This window comes from Varanus komodoensis, unplaced genomic scaffold (genome assembly GCF_004798865.1).
Source record: "Varanus komodoensis strain SLA01 unplaced genomic scaffold, ASM479886v1 scaffold15, whole genome shotgun sequence".
NCBI classification, from domain to species: Eukaryota; Metazoa; Chordata; class Lepidosauria; order Squamata; family Varanidae; genus Varanus; species Varanus komodoensis.
In genome coordinates, this window is record NW_025335440.1 from 16,490,455 (window position 1) to 16,505,384 (window position 14,930).

General features: G+C 46.8%; 1 protein-coding gene across 5 annotated transcripts in view; it reads right to left on the reverse strand.

Annotated features, from left to right (window-relative positions):
- Positions 1-9,761, reverse strand: part of PITRM1 (pitrilysin metallopeptidase 1) — a 39,883-nt gene extending 30,122 nt beyond the window's left edge. For all 5 annotated transcript variants that reach the window (XR_006414215.1, XM_044425161.1, XM_044425162.1 and 2 more), the window contains exons 1-8: positions 9,664-9,761; positions 7,636-7,753; positions 6,520-6,626; positions 5,050-5,201; positions 3,502-3,616; positions 3,314-3,410; positions 1,778-1,938; positions 361-487 (exon numbers count right to left, since the gene is read on the reverse strand). Coding sequence is in view for 4 of the 5 variants with exons in the window: in XM_044425161.1 (XP_044281096.1) it covers positions 361-487; positions 1,778-1,938; positions 3,314-3,410; positions 3,502-3,616; positions 5,050-5,201; positions 6,520-6,626; positions 7,636-7,753; positions 9,664-9,719 (933 nt within the window). In the remaining variant the exon portion in view is untranslated. The remainder of the gene's footprint in view (positions 1-360; positions 488-1,777; positions 1,939-3,313; positions 3,411-3,501; positions 3,617-5,049; positions 5,202-6,519; positions 6,627-7,635; positions 7,754-9,663) is intronic.
- Between the last annotated feature and the right edge of the window lie 5,169 nt (positions 9,762-14,930).

A 14,930-nucleotide genomic window follows, 5' to 3' on the forward strand; every position in this document is an offset into this window, starting at 1 on the left:
ACACCTCCTTCTAAGGACCTCCTCTGTGGAGCACCCAAGGCCCAGCAAGTGATACTGGCATCCATGCCAGAACTCTCACAAACAGGGCTTGCTCCAGGCCCTCCCTGGCCCTAGAAAAACTGCCACCCTTCTAATGTGCTGCTTTTCCATGACACCCAAGCTTAGCAGTCTCAGCCTCTCCGATGAGAGGGAGAGCCCTGGAAGCCAGCTCTGGCCATTAAATGCCCAACTTTGCCAGAGGGTTACACAGGGAACAGGCCCATGGGACAAGACGGCCTTTATCTTGTACACACACCTTAAGCACTTAAACACGAAGCCAAAATCCTGGCACACACAAATACCAAACAAGCAAACACTCACGGGCTTGTCCCAGAGCTGTTGTGGTGGGACAGCAGTATTTGGCTCAATTCTCTGGAATTTGTTCAGGGCTTCCTCATCGATCTGCTTCAAGTGTTGCTCCAGTGGAAGGTTCCCATAAGTAAAGAACCTGTAATTTGAGGCATCATTAATCATCAGCATCTCCTCCTCCTCTAAGTAAACACTGTCCACATAAAAGCTTGACTCCAGCAAGGCCAGCTTGCATGAATGGAGGAGAAGGGCGGGCAGATGTCAGAAGGTTCTACCATTCCCTTTGGTCTGCAGCCCCCTTCAGCTCATCAGATGTAGCTTTGAAACACAGGTATGCAGTCTCAGGTCAGATTTAGATTACCTGAGCCCCAGTAGAGCCCTCCAGAATTTTTCAGAGGACCATGTCCTCTTTTCGGGGCCCCATGCCTGCCCCACAACCACTCAGAGGTTTCCTAGCTTTTGCATACTTTCTCCATTCTACAAGGCCAAACCTTTTGCCTAATGCTTAGTTACCAGCAGTAAAAACTGTAGGCAAAAATAGGCTAGTTTGGGGTGGGAGGGATATGCTTATCTATGACAGGAAAGCAGGCCCAGAGAGCTACTCTGAAAGAAAGTCTGGCCTGAGGCCTAAAAGAGGTTCAATGCCCCTGCTCGAGAGGACTCCCTCACCTCTAGAAGCAGGTTTTTCAGGGAGTGCAAAAGACAGGGGTGGGGCAATGGATCCTTAAAAGCAGCAAGCACAGGTTGACCACCAGATGCAACTGGCTAGATCACAGCTAAAACACACCTGAAGGAAAGTTACCTCTCCTTTAGTACACTGTAAGACGTTGGCTGCATTGAAATGTAAGACTTTTGCATACACAGAACCACAGGAGTGGCAAGACCAGGAAATCTCCAATTAATCAGTTTCCCATTTCTTTAAGCTGGGAAATTATGGTTACCAGCTCCTGAACAAGCCACGATTGTAAACCACCTCAAACCATGGCATGGTGCAACATGCTGACTTGCTTCAAAGCTGGTCACCATACATTTCTGCTTCAGATTAAACAAGGACACTATGGTTCATTAGAGTTTTAATTGTGGCTTGAGGAAATGAACTGAGTGCATGGAGAAAATGTTAGTTCATATTTCAGCTTATTAAGACAATCTATGGTCATCCAAACCAAGACACTGTTATGTCCCGAAGAATTAGTTTAATTGAGATAAGAGAACACAAACATGTAAATGGTTTTCCTCACTTTTTAAAAAACACTTTTTAATACTTTGGCATTTGCACAGGAAATTAAACACACACATAACCCAGTGAAGACTAACTGATTTGCTAGGTCCCAGGATGTTCTTTGGAGAAGGAAATGGCTTTAGCAGCACTGAACACATGCAGGACTACCACAGCAAGGACTTTGCTTCCCCTCTCTCGCCCTTCTGATACCTTGCATTGCTGGGATGGTAATGCGTAGCATGGAACTGTTTCAGCTGCTCCCAGGAAAGATCAGGGATCTTCAACGGGTCGCCACCGGACACAACAGCATAAGTATGATCGGGAAGAATCTTGTTCTGAAGGTGCTGAGAGAATACTCTCTCATTGTCTGTCTTAAAAGAAATATTTTCGTAAGAACAAAACACTTCTGCAAAGCACGTGCTGTCGAGACAGGAAAATGGCAGTTAACATTGACAGATTGCTTTGAGGATGTAAGAATCCCTTGAAGGCAGGACTATATCATATGCAAGCTGGAAAGCGCTCTTAATCCAGGTGAGCCAGAGTGCGCAAAACAGCTGGTATACCATGCAGGGGTGGACAATATGCAGACATGACTGGCTTTTGGTATGGCATTGCCACCCTGCACCTCCACCACACTGGGAAAAAGAAGAAGAAAAACCTGGTACAGATGCTTAGAAAAACAAAAGCAGCTAACTTGAAAACAAGCTAAAATTGTCTCTTCTAGGTCCCCATAATGGTTTGCTGCTGAATGTCTGATTTTGCTGTGTTTTCTGTCATGCAACATTTAATCAATGCAGCAGAACAGGTGGGGGGAATGGACCCAGGAGCCCTCAAAATTGTGCACCCCCGCACTGCAGCCAAGGACTGCATCCACTTTTTTAGGAGCTGCATCCCACTGCTGACTCACCTTGGACCTGTGATCAGCGTTCCACACATGCTGCTACCAAACCAGAGATCTCCCTTTCCTGGCTTTGGCACACTCAATTTTTTGTACCTAACGCAGGGTGAATTTCATTCTGTTGAACTTCCACTTTATTGGTTCCAGCCCATCAGGTTCTCTTGGAATCTTGATGCTGCTTTCTGTGATCTCACAACCCCTCCCAGCTTCATGCCATCTGCAGATTTGGTACACACACCCTCCATACCAGTAGGACCTGTAGGGCCACAACCCCCATCAGCCCTAGCCAGCATAAGCACTGGTGAGGCATGATGGTTGTGGCCACAGTGACACAAGCTGTCAACTCTGCTCTGTGCTCTTATCCAAAAGTTATCTATTAAAAGTCTACTTGAGACTTCTCTCCAGGCTGACACTGCACTTGAAGTCGGATCAGCTATGCATGTGGAGTAGGATTCCACTCCACCTTGTGTTTCGGGATCCCCTCATAGACGGACTCCAAAGCTCAGCCCACTCAGCAGGGTCTCCTGACTCTCTGGGTTGCATCTTTACAGGACTGGAGAGGGTGCCATGGGAAATGGGGGCAAGGAAGTCCTCCTCCCCCAACTCAGTAGCTCACACTGATGCACGGGTCCAATCCCCAGTGCTCACCCCTTTGAAGAGAAGTACGCCACAAAGAGGATGGGCCACAAACCAGACTTTTCAAAGATTGCCCTTAAATGATTTTATCCCACCCACCTGCGGCTTGGAGTTTACACCCTGGAAACCAGCACCATTTATAATGCGCATTTCAACATACAGCTGAAATGTTCCCTATCAAAAGCAAACCTATTATTTAAAAAAGGACTTACAAAGGCTCCCTTCATTTCATTAAAAACAACTCCCTTGAAGACTAATGGTGTCTGAGGGTCTGTTGGATTCTCATGTTCTAACCTCCAACCTTCCTGCCTGGAGGAGATAAAGACACACAAAAATGGATCAATATTCCTTTAGGACATGCTATTGTGTCTGTGCAAAGTGCCAAAATGTGAGACCTTACCAGAAATCTAGCGGTTGCAAACAAGGAAAAAACACAGCATCCAGGTACACAGACAGAAGATTCTGAAAGTCCTTGGGATTTTGTGTGGAAAATGGATAGAGGGTGTAGTCACTGGCTGTACAGAAAATAATGAAATGCACAGATTCTTAATGGTTTCTATAACACATTTTGGACTTAATCTTATGGTCTCCTGATATTGCCTAGAGCACTATGGGATTCTCTGGTCTCATTTTCGGGGAAACACAGCATGAATGCATTTATTTGATTTGATTTGATCTATAAAACCACACCCAAGAGTCCCAAGCAGGTCTCTCTGGGCAGTACCAATGCCACTGTGGCTAAAACAGCACCGGCACATGCAGGAGGAAGCAGAACTGCTGTGCTTTCGCATTTTAAAAAAGAAGCCAAAGCGATGGGACAAGCCACAAACCACCTAGGAGGACCAGGCGTGCTGCAGAATGCGGACGGATCGCTGGGTGGGTAGGGTCTACTTGAAAACCAGGGAGAAGAATGTACTGCGGGATGGGACATGGCAGATTGGCTGTGATACTGAAGAAGAGCCCAGAACATGGCAGCGTTTTGTTGCACTTCTCATTCGTTACTACAAGATGACTTGTAGTACTAAACAAACGAAGTCTTTGCTTTATAGTGCTTCTTTATCAAGGTTCCTTGAATACACTGCTGCTCACATGCTGCTACCTTAAGCAAAATGAAACCAACCCCAATTTCTGCCACTAGGAATCCTCTAAATGAAAAGGCCAACTATTAAACCTACTATCTTCCGCACACTAAGGATGTGTTCTGTTACATCTGCGCAGCGACTGTCCTTACATCTAAGCCAAAGACTTGCAGATTAAAGCCCATCTACCGAAATGCTAAACCGAGAGTTTTGAAAGCTGTCCTTCATTTCTGAAGAGGACTTCCTTCATCTGCAAGAAGCGTGCCCCAAAGAGATAGTGGGGCAGAGAGATGGGAGTACTGCCAACATCCAAAAAAGTCTCTCTGCCAAGAGGGCTGCATTTTGTTTAGGAGAGATACCATCCTCAAACTCACCACCATGCAAAGAACTTCTCTGCTTGAAAAGATAAACACTGAACAGTGTAATGCACAAAGCTGTGTGTTTCACTGTTCAATAGTAATTAACATACATGCAGAACCTGTAACAGAATTTTGCAGTGTGTTCTCCCGCCTTAATGAAGAGCATGGCCTATTCAAGCCATGCTCTTCAAACTGGGCATGCCCTGCCCTGCCATGTCTTGTTTCTCTTCCAGCTTTAACTAGTGAACACCCTCAGACCTTGCTAGGATGTCGTGGGGCCCATCACCTCCTTTTAAAAAACACTGTTCTTCTGCAAGCACAGGGATTTTTCCAAGCACGCTAATAACCTCTTCCTGTTCCTCAGTGGTCCTGCCTGGGGGCATTTGTGCCGGCACTCATCACAGGGTTCCCCATTAGAAGAAATGAGATCCATCATATGCTTCACTGCAGAACTAAACTGCAATTTACACAAGGCAGAAAAGTCAGGATGTGGCTTCCTCCTTTGCTCACCTGTAAAGGCATTCATGAATGTGGAGAGTGATCTGTTGAGCATTTTGAAGAAGGGATCTCTGACGGGATACTTCTGCGACCCACAAAGCACAGTGTGTTCAAGGATATGGGGCACACCTGTACTGTCCATGGGGGTAGTACGGAACTGAACGCTGTGAAGCAAGTGAGAAAAAGCTTGAGTTTAACACCTTTCATCTTGCAGATGAAAAACATTTGCAGCAGTGGAGGACCAAAGATTTGGGGGACCCAAGGCCAAAGCATCCTCCAGGAAGGATGGAGGACCAAAGGATCCAGGAATCTGGAAGAGCCAGGTGTGCACATTCCCCCAAATAGCAGCAAGTAACTCTCTCCTGCACATATATGGTGCTTTTTTAGCCACATTGGGATTATTTTATTCCAACCTTGGACCTTCTGAGGATCCTTGCACACAAGAAGGAAAACAACAGTGTGCTTTGATGCTGTTATGGGTCCCAGAAAATGTCTGACTTCTCTACCCCGAGGCCAGCCCTGGATGACAATCCCGTAAGTGGATGTTCTCCCCACCCCAAGGGAATTGCCAAACCTACACTTCATTTGCCTTGAGCACAGCAACTTATACATGCTGCTTAAATTATCTTAATCGCAACTTTGAAGGTTCTGTGATTATATGGGCACGTAGCTTGACATAGGGTAGTTAATATTTATGATTACTTATTTATTTTCTATGCTTCGCAAGAGCTGGAGCTTTAGTTCTGTAGCAAACGAAGAAAGACTTCGGGCATGGCAGCTGGGGAGTGCCTGGAGTTGCAGGATTTTTTTCCATCTAAACATGCATAGCACTGCATCTTCAATCAATCACGTGATATGTTCTTCAAGGGCTAACGCACTCTGCTGTAACTCGCCATTATCAACTACAGTCCACATGCCTACAAAAAGGCTTGTTGCAGAGATAAAATGGGTGAGGAGAGGACCATGTGAAGGAACTTCCTGACGCTCCTTTGAAGGACCAGTAGGGTAAAATGGTATCAAACAACAACAGGAACGAGACAGCCCAAGGAAACCCAGGGTGCAACATGACTACATGCCCGTTGAGATCCCAATCTCCCTGTTACAAGCCAAAAACTCATGAAACCCACAGGCACTCAATTAGTTTAGGGCAGAGGCAGGGCACCTTGGTGCCTTCTGGATCCTTGGGATTACAAGTCCCAACATCCCCAACCAGCAGAGCCAATGGTCAGGGATTCTGGATGTTATAGTGCTTATCAGCTGGCTGCTCTTGGCAGAGGAGGAGAGATGGTATGAAAAGCTACAGCGCTTTCCAAGAAAAGTGTGGTGGAAAAGAACTAATGAGAATCAACAAGGGATTTTCAAAGTAAATTTTCTATTGCTGCCCCAAAGACTTAGACATGAGATACTTAAAAGCATCCTACTGATACTACCGTCATCATATTCACCTTCTTCATCATCACCATCTTCATTATCATCACATACCTGAACAAATTATTGGAATCTTCTCGTGCCACATGCAAATATTTGGCTCCGGTCTGATCATGGCTGAGGGTAACAGCAGTTAAGAATAACTCAGGTACCGCCGTCACCTGAGTAGGGAAAACACACACCTTCTTGTTAATACACATTCCTAGGCCACAGTGGTTTATTATGTCTATGTTAGCTATTTGTTTTGAGTGATGGAAGTTAAGCCTGGACCAGTGACCTTTGGAGCCAAGCGGGATCGGCGACCAAGTCTGTCCACCCACCACCCAGCACTTTAACTATGACAACAGGATGAACAACCGACACACCCTGCTCCTCAAGGGTGTCACAATCTTTCACAGCCTGCACTCTCTATTCCAGAGGTGGTGGACCTCTTTCAGCCCAATTGAAAGAGGGTCACATCCAGAGTAGCTGTTGGGGACTGTGTTCCAATGGTGAATAGAGAGAAAAATACAAAAAGAAAATGGTAGCATAGTGTCACTTCCAGCTCTAACCCTAACAATTCAGCCTAGGAAGAGACATTTCTTAATTTTAGAAAGAGGGAATCCCACACATAAGCTGGAAGACCACTGGCTAGCCAGACAGGGACTTTTGGATCTTTGGCTCAGACCCTTCTGCAGGATTCCAGAAGATTCTGGGATAAAATCAACCATGAAAAAACTTTCTCACAGCTAGCTGTAAAGAAAAGTGGCATCAGACTGGTTTCTTGGAAGCTTCAGCCCCTGGAAACATAGCTAGGCCCTGTAGTAAATTCTGCTGAGCCGCAGTAACCTTCTGACCAACTCCGTCAAACTGGTATCACCCAGCAGGTCTAAGGCAGGGCTTTTCAAATAGTGTTCCAGGGAATGGTTAGGTTGGAAACTTATCAATGCTTCCCGAAATGAGAAAATCAGGAAAGGACAACTAAGTTCCTGGAAGGAAAACCTGTCTGTTGCTATTGAAGGAATGCAACTGGCAAGACGAAGTGGCTCCTAACAGACCAGCTGCTGTGGAAAGGGCCACTGGAGCTTTTACCCTTGAGATGTGACCTAGCGCCAGCACCAGAACATTCTGCGTTGCCAGGAAAGAAGACAGAAATCAGAACTGGAGACTGTAATGAAGATGCTCTAGTACCTGACTCACTGTGAACCCATGAATATGCTCTCCAGTCTTGTACTGCAGCACTCTTTCATTGGCAGAACTGCCCTTCCACCTCCACAATCTTGGACTGAATGATCTGGAATTATGAATACTTCAAAAAAAAAAGGGGGGGGTAGAAATAAGCAAAAAAGAAGTCTTGTTTTAGAACAACAGAAAAAGAACAAAGAGGTCCCTGCCCCATGCAGCTTGCTCTAAAATTTGGCACAAGAGAAACAGCAGAGAAAAGGAAGCAGACAGAAGCTGGGAAATAATAACACCCTTATTACAGCTATGCAAGCACAGGGCTTGTTAAAGCAGGCTGCCTTTCCAACAATACAGAAACAATATGACTGACAAAACAAAGAGGAGAGGAATCAAAGGCAAAAGTCTCTGTAGCTCCACTTCTATGATGTACAAACAAAGGCTCTGATCTTTCCCAGAATTTTCCACAAACGAGCCCTGTGCAGGTAAGAGTCAACTGAGGACCAGACGAATGGCCCGCAGCAGGCTGTGGCTAGGGGTAGGGAGGGCAGAAAGCCCTGCTCAGCCACAGGTTCCCACGGCTCAGCTTGGACAGGTTCTCCCCCTAACGAGAGCACTGCCATCTTCAGGCGAGCAAACTGTCTCAGAGAGTTGTTCCATCCTGGGGAGAACACCCGGCACTTTTCCTTCAAGAGTCAGGTTGCACTCTCTAAGGGGACAGCAAAGGCCACAGACCTCTGGTATGCTGAGATGCACTGCCCCAGAACATGGAGGTTCCCACAGAGCAATTAAGCATGACAATCAAGAGTCAGAAAAAGCAGGTGTTGCCACAGAGAGACAGAGAGAGAGATGCACAGTCATCATGATTAAAGCAACCCATCGCCATGGCAAAGCGGAAGAGCCATGGTCCACCGGTGCCACACGTGCCTTGCATGAAGAAGGCCCGAGGTTTAAACCTTAAGTACTGCAGTGGTGAGACGGAGCGAGGAGCTTCCTCAGTGTCTGGCTTCGGACAGCTCCAAGGGCTGAGTACAAATTGTTCTTGGTAAGAGACTATGGTGAACAACCCACACTTTGCAATCCAGCAACAAGCCATGGGTGTTCTTCACGGGGTGTTTCTGCTTGGTAGGTCACATGGCTTCTTAGCACAGCTGAGTTCAGGTCGCGCAACATTTATTTATTTATTTATTTATTTATTAATTATATTTTTACACCACACATCAGATCAAAGGGCTATTTGCAAAATCAAGAGTACAAACTGCACCAGCAGAATGCACTCAACCCGCGTGTGGGGAATCGTGTGGTCCAAACCCAGTCAATTCAAGGGCTGGAAGGGCCCATGAGTGCTTCTCATCCTTAGATGTGATATTCATGTTCCCTAAAGCCATCCATCAATAACCTTGGTGGGGGGAGACAGTGGAAACACTCCCCTCACCTTCTCTTTTGCATCATCTGGGATACTAAGGGGGCAGAGAGAGGAGCTGGAGAAACAAAGGCAGCCCTCTGCTCCGACTGATACTGCAAGCTGAGCGACACGCCACAAGGCAGCCGCCACGAATCTTACACTCCAAGGAACCCTCGTCGTTCTTTTCTTCTCTCTCTCTCTCTCTCTTTCTCATAACTTTGGCAGAAAAGGCAGATTGAAAATAGACAGGCGCGAGCGAAGCTGCTGAAGAGGAGAAGCGCCATTGCTCGTGCCCGTTTCGAAGACGCCCCCTCGGCCTACCAACGCCTTGCCCCTCTTCCCAGCACAAACGCAAGCTTCAGAGCGGATCAGTACGCGGTAGGAGCCATTCTACGTATGCTCAGAGATACCCTTCCTTTCCCGCGCGCACAGAAGACAGAAGCTCTGCTCCCGTACGAACAAAAGATGGGGGATTCCTAACAACGTGAGGCTAAGGGAGAGAGTAAGAAGGCTTGGAGAAGGAGAAGGGGATCTCTGAACATGTGCTGAGTGTTTCCAGCCTGCGGTGGAAGCGAGAGCACGAACAGCCCCGGCCTTGCCCTCCCGCCCCGCCAGCGGCTGCCGCCCTTCCTCACCGGCCGAGGCTCAGGAGCGCCAGCCGCCGGGCCGCGGCGCTGTACCGGCCCCACATGGCGCAGGGCGACCTTCCCGGCGGCGCGGCAGGAGCGAATGGGGCAGGCGGGCGCCGCCGAAGTGCGCACGCGCAGGCGGCCGCGGACTAGTCGCCCGAGCTGGCCCGGCTGCGGAGCTCCGCCTCTTCCCGCCGGCTGGAGCCGACTTAAGGTAGTCCGGAGCCAGCCGTGCGCTGGAGGGGCTGCGGCTCGCCAGCCTCCTTCGTGGAAGCCAGGCCTCGCTTGTTTCCGTGGAGGACATCGCGGGCGGGTTATACCGCGCAGCCTTCACGAGGACTAGCGGCGTAGGCGCAGACCTAACGGAGCTGTCCTGTGCGCTTTCCGTGGCTCAGGAATCCGCTCTGCCCTTTGCATGGCGCTTGCGGTTTCCCACGAAAGCGTGAAACCGCGGTAGCCTCCAGAAGGGGCGGGGCTCGCATTCTGCAGTGTTCTTTCTGAGCCCCCAGGTTGAATCCGAAGAGGCCCAGAAGGGTTCGGTGAGGTTCTCGAAAGGTTCCCCAACTTTTTTAGGACCAGCTTGAGACGCCTTAAAACCTGGGGCAAGCTTTGGGTTTGGCACAGCTGCCAAATGCCTCTTTGCAGGCTTGAGCATCCTTTAGTATTAATATTCTTTCTGTTGTAAGCTCATAGTCATAGAATTAATGTAAACGCAGTACTGCACTCTATTGCAACCGTTTATCTTGAGCAGTTATTATCTTGAATTTTAGCCTTTTTTTTCCAGTGTATACTGCCCAGAAAACTTTGGTGATGGGCAGAATAGAGATACTTTAAAGTCAAAGTTCAGCCTGATCATTTGCTTCTTATCTTTTTTCACCAGCTACATTGTATAGCTGGCTGCACTCCTCTCTGTCTCTCTCATGGATACTTTTATTTATGTATTATATACTACCTTTCTCCCATTGTGGAACTCAAGGTGGCCACATGCAGTTGGTTCTCAGGTGGTCTCCCCTCCAAGCTCAGGCCACCCCCAGTCTGTTTAGCTTTGACATGGTGGGTGCTTATGTGCCTTCAGACCATACTGTGCTAAAGTAAAATACTATTACTAAAAGTAAAAAGAAAGCATTTTTAAAGCATGTGTTTTTCCATCTAAGGGGCTAATAACGTTTTTCCCAGTAAAACATCCTTAAGACAAAAAGCAACCTTAATGCTTCAGTTTGTTTGTTTGTTTGTTTGTTTGTTTGTTTAAAACTATTCCATACTGTCCCATCACAGATGTCTTGGACAGTTTACAACAGATTAATAAAATAGAATAAAAATAGAAATATGCCTCCATGTTCTATGCCTCCTTCCATGGGAGTAAGACCTTATAAACAAAGCAACATGTAGGTCATCTAGAATTGCACAGTAAAGTTGTTTTCTGGAAAATGACACATGGAAGGACTAGCCTTGGTGTTTACCAAGTAAACACGTTTAGACAGAATGTAGTTGATATAAAAATATTTTCCATCATTATTTTAATTTCATTTTGGTTCATATTTCACCGTCCACACCCTACCCAACTGTCTGTGGAACATGATAACTCTTTGAAAAGATAAAGTGAAACATTGACTCCAAATAGAAATTGTCCAAAGTGGGCACAGAGATTAAGAACTGCAGTTCATGCAACCTCTTTTCACCATCTCAGTTATTTGTCAAAATTCCAGTTAGCCCCTCTTCTGGAGCTGGACTTGCTTTTGTTTTAGGGTTACCTCTGGTGACAGCTGTGTGCAGCTGCCATTTTATGTTGTCTACCCACAATGCCCCAGGACAAAGCTAGGTTGGGGCATTGTGGGTAATCAAAATGGCGGGCTGCTGCCTGCTGGTAATCAGAATGGAGTAACAGGTGGCATTTCTGGGAAACTCAGTGATGCCAGTGGGGTGGTCACCTGACAACACATTGCCCGCTCCCCTCCCACCTAATCCAGAGCCAACACTTGCTTTGATGTGCGTTTGTCTCACATGGTTCTTGACATCTTAATATGTTTCCAAAGGATTCCATGGTGGTTATGATGAAGCCACTGGAAGCAATTAGCTGAGTGACAATGATCCTAACGATTCTGAGCTCCCCAGAACCTTTCAGGAGCAGAAATACAGAACGCACCAAACCAGAAAACCCTTTGCAGCTTTATTTTCAAAGACAACTAAACCACTACCTGCTTCTGTGCCTGCACAGATCACTTCTCAGTTTTCTAATGCCTTCTTTGAATGCCTTACTATATTTCTGCAGAGACTGGTCATAAAATAATGAAATGTGTCATCCTCAATTCAACAGGCAGTCGAATTTCTCAAAATGTATTTATCCAGCCAACACCCAGAACCTTGGCCTTGCATCTGTTCCTGTTCTGTGGTGAATGGTATAGAAAACATGCATCTAAAGGCACCCAGCAAATTTTTGATTGCCAGAATGGCCCCCAAGAAAACTCTGCAATGTTTAAGATCCAGTCCTAGTCCCTTGTGTAAGATTCTCCTGTAAGCATAGTGCATGTTATGAGCACTTTTGTTGGCACAGCCTTCTGTCTTCTTTGCATTAGAAATGTGCAGAAAAGCATGTATATTGACAGGCATGGCTACTGCTGCCAGGAAGGCCACCTGCCAAAATCGGAACACCCCCTCCTCCCAATCCTAACCACAAGGAATATGCTGCAGCTCTGAATGGACACATTCAGAATGCATGAACAGTCTTGTTTCATCTTGCACAGAATACTCAAATGAAGGGAGGGATAGGAGGTACTCCACACAGAGAACGTGCTTTGTTATATTTGGCACCATGTCTTTTCTGTCATCTGTTAAGGTAGAGAATTTTCTTTCATCCTGCTCCCTAATGAAGACCTGTTAGCTTTTGCTGCTTAATTATTAAAGGCACTGACTATTAAAGAGAGATTCTGTTAGATTGTAGGCTGAATCAGGAGCAGATATAAAAATTCTAATTATTATCCTGGATCCATCTGGAAATAAAACTGGAGGAGTACATGTTAAGAGGGCTCTGAGGCCTATTAGCAATATATTTTTTAAAAATCCAGGTGTTTGGTTTATTTCATTTAGAGAACAATCCTTTGTGCCACAGACAGTGTCAAAGGGGGCACAGGATGTGCAGATCTCTTATTCTGAGACCAGAGGCAAGAATTCTGACATTGCAGGAGGAAATCCATCTGTTGATCTTTCCCCTAGCCATTACGGAAAGTTCTGTGGCAGCCTTGTCCCCTAAGGCCACAACTGGAATTTCTGGAGGAGAGGAAAAGGGAGGGCCACTGCATGGGGAGAGGCTGTAGAAACCTGGCTCCATAGCCTTCTCAGTCTTCTCACTAGCTGCAGCAAGGTGAGTGAGCCCTTTCTGTTGTAAAATGGATTTTTGGAAAATAGAGAGGTTTAAAAAACATCCACTGCTCCTTCTGCCCCTCTGGAAGAAGGAAGGATGTGGACCGAGAGGGAGAGAGAGAGAGAGAGAGAGAGAGAGAGAGAGAGAGAGGGTTCTCCCAGTGTTTTTGTGATTGGCCCTCCACCTGCGTCAATGCCCAGGACATTTTTCAAAATGGGGCCTGCAGGCCCCAAAACACCAGAGACCCCTGGTCTGCCTCATAGGATCCCCCCCCCCATATTTATGCTGCTTTATCCACTCCCCAGTAAGGAATGTTCTCTGGGTGACATACAAAGTAAAGCCGCATCATCACCACCAGCACCACCAGCAGCAGCAGCACCTACAGGGCAAGGTGGTTCCTGCTGCCGCCCTGCATGGTGGGCATGCTTGCATGACATGCTCACCCAGCATGGCGTAGTGGTTAGGCGTGTGGACTGGGACTCTGGTGATCTGGGTTCGAGTCCCCGCTTGGCCATGGAGACAATTGGGTGACTTTGGGCCACTCCCAGACTCTCAGCCCAACCTACCTCACAGGGCTGTTGCTGTGGCGATAGGATTGAGAGCAGCAGGAGGCGAATGATGCAAGCTACTTTGAGTTCATAAGAAAAAAAGTGGGATATACATCAAATAAGTAAAAATCCCCCCTCCGAGTTTACCTGCATTCTACAGGTAAATTTCTGTGCCAGACAGATGGCCAGGCACAGCAGGGGGTGTTATGTACATGCGGAATAATGGGGGCATTGAACCCCAGACCCTTCTGTGGGGCAAACGTGGCCAACCTGGAGTCCCAGTTCTGGGACTGCCAAAGGCCAGTTCCCAACTGACAATTATTTGGTGGTTTCCTGGGTTCACATAGTTCCTCTCCCCATTCTAAAATGCCTCTTCTAAAAGGCTGAAAAGGGTTCACTGTGGCTCTTCTCCTGGAATAGGCTCAGGGCATCAAACCAAGGCAGGAAGGTGGTACTGGCACAACAGTGTCTCTGGTCCTAATCCCAACATAGTAAGTCTTGTACCTGGTGCTACATTGATCACTAAAGCTACGGGGGAGTGCAGAGTTCAAGTCCAGGATGCCTTGAAAGAAAATGCACAAGACATTAGGAACAAGAAGGTTGCAATTAGTATTTTAGAGGAGCAGACAGAGCAACAGAAGGGTACATAGGAACTGTTCCAAACATTCAAATATTTAGTTGTGTTGTAGTACCCTGAATGTCAGAAAGATGGCAGTAGATACTGAGGCACTGGAGAAAAACGGTCAGTGTGCCTGCCTAGCACAGTGCAGGAACATTGGATGGAACTCACTTCCAGAGAAGGGTGCACTGGATCCATCCACAACCCTCTGTTTTACCAAGTGAACCAATTCTGAGCATGTGGACTTGGGAGGAAATGGGGCTGGCTTCCTAATAAAGGAGCATGGAATGCAATCCTAAGCATACTTACCTGGAAATGAACCCTGTTTTGTTAAATGCGGCTTATTTCCTAGAAAGCTGGCATAGGATTTCCACTGTGCGGCTTAACTTGAAGCGTATTTACTCAGAAGTAAGTCTCATTGACTTCAGTAGTACTACGTGTCTGTAGTATATATTTTTTGTGGGCTGATCCTTAGGCACAGTTTCTGGGAAGTGTCTTCCTTGACTTCAGAAAAGCTTTCTTCCAAGTCTGAAAAATATGCATCCCAATTGGATGAAGGCCAAGCTGAATCAGGTCCCTTTGGGTGGCATCAGCTGTTTTCTAATGCCAATGGGCTTCTTTAACAGCAGTGAGCAGAACTAAACCTGAACCCAGACAGAGCTTTGTTACCAATTTGGCCTGCAGATATGAAGGCATTCCATCTTTTCTCCAAATACCATCTTTTGGTTTTTCTAAATCAAGAGCACAG